Here is a 2792-nt window from a genome sequence, read left to right as displayed (position 1 = left end):
AAACTTGTTTATTTTGGAGCATCACATCAGTGTTTGCACCTACTAGATTTTCAGACAAATTAAGCGTGGTCCCTGGCCAGCACCACAGGAAAAGATATTTTAAATGTATATCATTATCCCTACCAAGTGTAAACTGTTCTGAATTTGTGCCTTTTCAGAGTTACAGATTCTTCTGATGATGTGGCAAGTCTGCGTCCACCTCGTTTCTTTGGTGAGGATGGAGTTATTAGGCCTTACAGATTAAGGGATGGGACCGGAAGTCAAATGTTACAGGTGAAGAAATATGATCTGGTATAAATTAATTGAATGAAAAGATTTACATAAAGTTTTATTTTTATGTTTTGATAGGCAAAAATAGTCTCCCTTTACTACATTTTTATGCACACTTGGATACATTTTAATTTAAATTGATCAAATTCTGCCGTAACTACTGTGCTTATTAATTCAGAATGTCAAAGTAATGTTTTTGCAGTATCTAGCATTTGGTGATGCATACTATAGCTATATTTTATGTCATACTGCATCAGTTGTGAAAGTACTTAATTTTTTTTTAACTGTTAGGCTTTAAAAAATCTAGACTTCAGTCACTGTAGAAAGGAAACTGAACCATTTAACTTTAAAAAATTAAACGTTATATTTTAATAATTAAAATATTATTAATAATCATTATGTTTGGAAGTTCATCTTAATGTTAAAATCAGTTAAAGCATTTGGACTGTAAGCCAGTTCATTAATCAGGTAAAAATGTCCAAATATCAATTTATCTTTCCTTAGAAGTGAAGCTGCATTTAGATATGTCCATCAGTGGGAAATGACAAAGCTGGCTGCACCACTATTAAATTGAGCCAACCAACGATGGTAGATAGGAGACTTAAATCTTTATATTAAGAGATTCCGCTTGAGCTGCTTGGACAGTTTGCCAGAGTAACTCAGATTTGCCGATGAATTACAAAGAATTTAGCGACTTCCTAAAGTGTGGATGGAAAAGTAACTTCAACATGTTGAAAAAGTTTTCATCTGGCTGGAGGCTTTGTTTCATTTAGACCAAGTTCTAAGAGATACCGCAGTGTGAAACATGAAATTAGACTCTGGTCATTTCTCAGCCAACACACTTTAGCTCAAGCCCCTCCCCCCCCCACACTGCCATTTTGAAACATGGGGATACACAACATGCTCTGGGTGTTTTTAATTAGAGCACCACTCCAATTAAAACATCCCCACCCCTGGAGCACATGTATAAATGCCCCTTAGTCTTCATTGTCCTGAAGAGTTCTAATATAGTCTATAATGAAAATTCTGTATGAGCTATGATTCTCCTTCTCTGTCTCATGATTCAGCTGAATTTCCTGTGCTGTTGTCTTACAAAACATACTAAAAAAACTGTGTACCCTTAATTGGCAGAGTTAAAATCTGCTATTTCTGAACTGGGTCTCAAGTCATCACTAATCTTCCTCTTCTGAGTTGATTTTTCAAGGGACTTCCCTTTGCTCTTTTGTCCTAAAGTAGTAGTAAAGTAGAATTCTGACAAGGCCTTAAGTCCAATACCATCTACATAAATTTGTGTAAATTTATGTTGTTTGTGCTCGGTCTTAAATTTGCAAGGGTTTGAATTACTTGTGAAGAACTTTGGGGACAGGCTACAGCCAATGGCTGATTGACAGACTGGTTCAAAATGTGCAGTTTTACTTTTTATGCTCTCTAGATTCAGAGTGCCATTATCTAAAGATGACATAGTAATAAAACCTGCTAGTGCTATCCCAGCATCATCAGCAGCAATTTGAAAAAAAAATGAACTTGTAAATCGTAACTTTCAGGGGGGGGGTTATGGATTTTTTTAAATAGTATTGAAGATTTCAAGCAAGGATAGAAGTTATTCACATTGTCAGTCCTCTGGGAAAAGGAATGTTACATTTAAAGTTCAGCTTCATGGTAGACTAATTTTTTTTCAAACATGTTTTCTGTATACTAGTCACTGTTTTTCCCAGGAGACAAGAACCCAATCTTTTAAATTCTACAACCTTTAATTCATTAAGTCCTAAAAAGTATTTTGTTTTGTTTGGGGACAGGAGAGCCTTCCTGTATAGCTTAAGTTACAAAGTCCAAACTGTTTCATGTGGCTAAAATAATAATACTTCTTTATGAAATAATTCTTTCTCTCATCATATTTTCTGTTTTTATTGGTAAAAAAAATTTCATACAGATTAGACAGAAATCTTCTTTTAAAAATATACAAGAAGATTGATGTCCAATCAGTATGTTTCTTTTATTAAACATTAATTTTACTACTTAGGATGGTTTTGGATGTCAGCTGACAACAGCAGAATGATTAGAGAAATGCAGTGATCTTAAGATGGTTGTTGTCTTGTGTTTAGCCAATGCTGAAGGCATTGAATGTAGCAGTCTGCTTGTATGGACCAAGCTGAAAAAATGTCAGTGATTTCATACATTGTTGCCAGGTTTTAATAGTGTTTTAGCTTTGGTAGTCCAGGGATATGAAGAAGACAAGTTACGTAGTTGAGAAAGAGAGAAGACCAGGCTTCAAACATCGTCGTGAGACTTGATGAAGGACAACTTAACCTCAAAAACTTGTCTCCTCTCTTTCCCAAATGTACAGGTTGTTCCGGTAAAAATGTCCTATTTCATCTAAACAATCTTGCCCCTCTCATTGTCAGGGTCATAACTGTTGTATTGTCAATTGAGAAACTGTTTGAGAATCATTTTTTGCCTTTTTTTCTTGTTAAACTAACCTGTGAAATTCAACTAATACTTCTGCTTTTTTTTTTTTTTCTCTT

General features: G+C 34.7%; 1 protein-coding gene across 2 annotated transcripts in view; it reads left to right on the top strand.

Moving 5' to 3' along the window:
• VPS13A (vacuolar protein sorting 13 homolog A) overlaps positions 1 to 2792 on the top strand; it is a 222156-nt gene that overhangs the window by 195821 nt on the left and 23543 nt on the right. For both annotated transcript variants that reach the window (XM_019517426.1, XM_019517427.1), the window contains exon 69: positions 159 to 273. In XM_019517426.1, coding sequence (XP_019372971.1) covers positions 159 to 273 — 115 coding nt within the window. The remainder of the gene's footprint in view (positions 1 to 158; positions 274 to 2792) is intronic.

The sequence above is a fragment of the Gavialis gangeticus genome, unplaced genomic scaffold, assembly GCF_001723915.1.
Source record: "Gavialis gangeticus isolate Ggan-Ray unplaced genomic scaffold, GavGan_comp1, whole genome shotgun sequence".
Classification (NCBI taxonomy): domain Eukaryota; kingdom Metazoa; phylum Chordata; order Crocodylia; family Gavialidae; genus Gavialis; species Gavialis gangeticus.
This window is presented reverse-complemented; position numbering and strand designations above follow the sequence as displayed.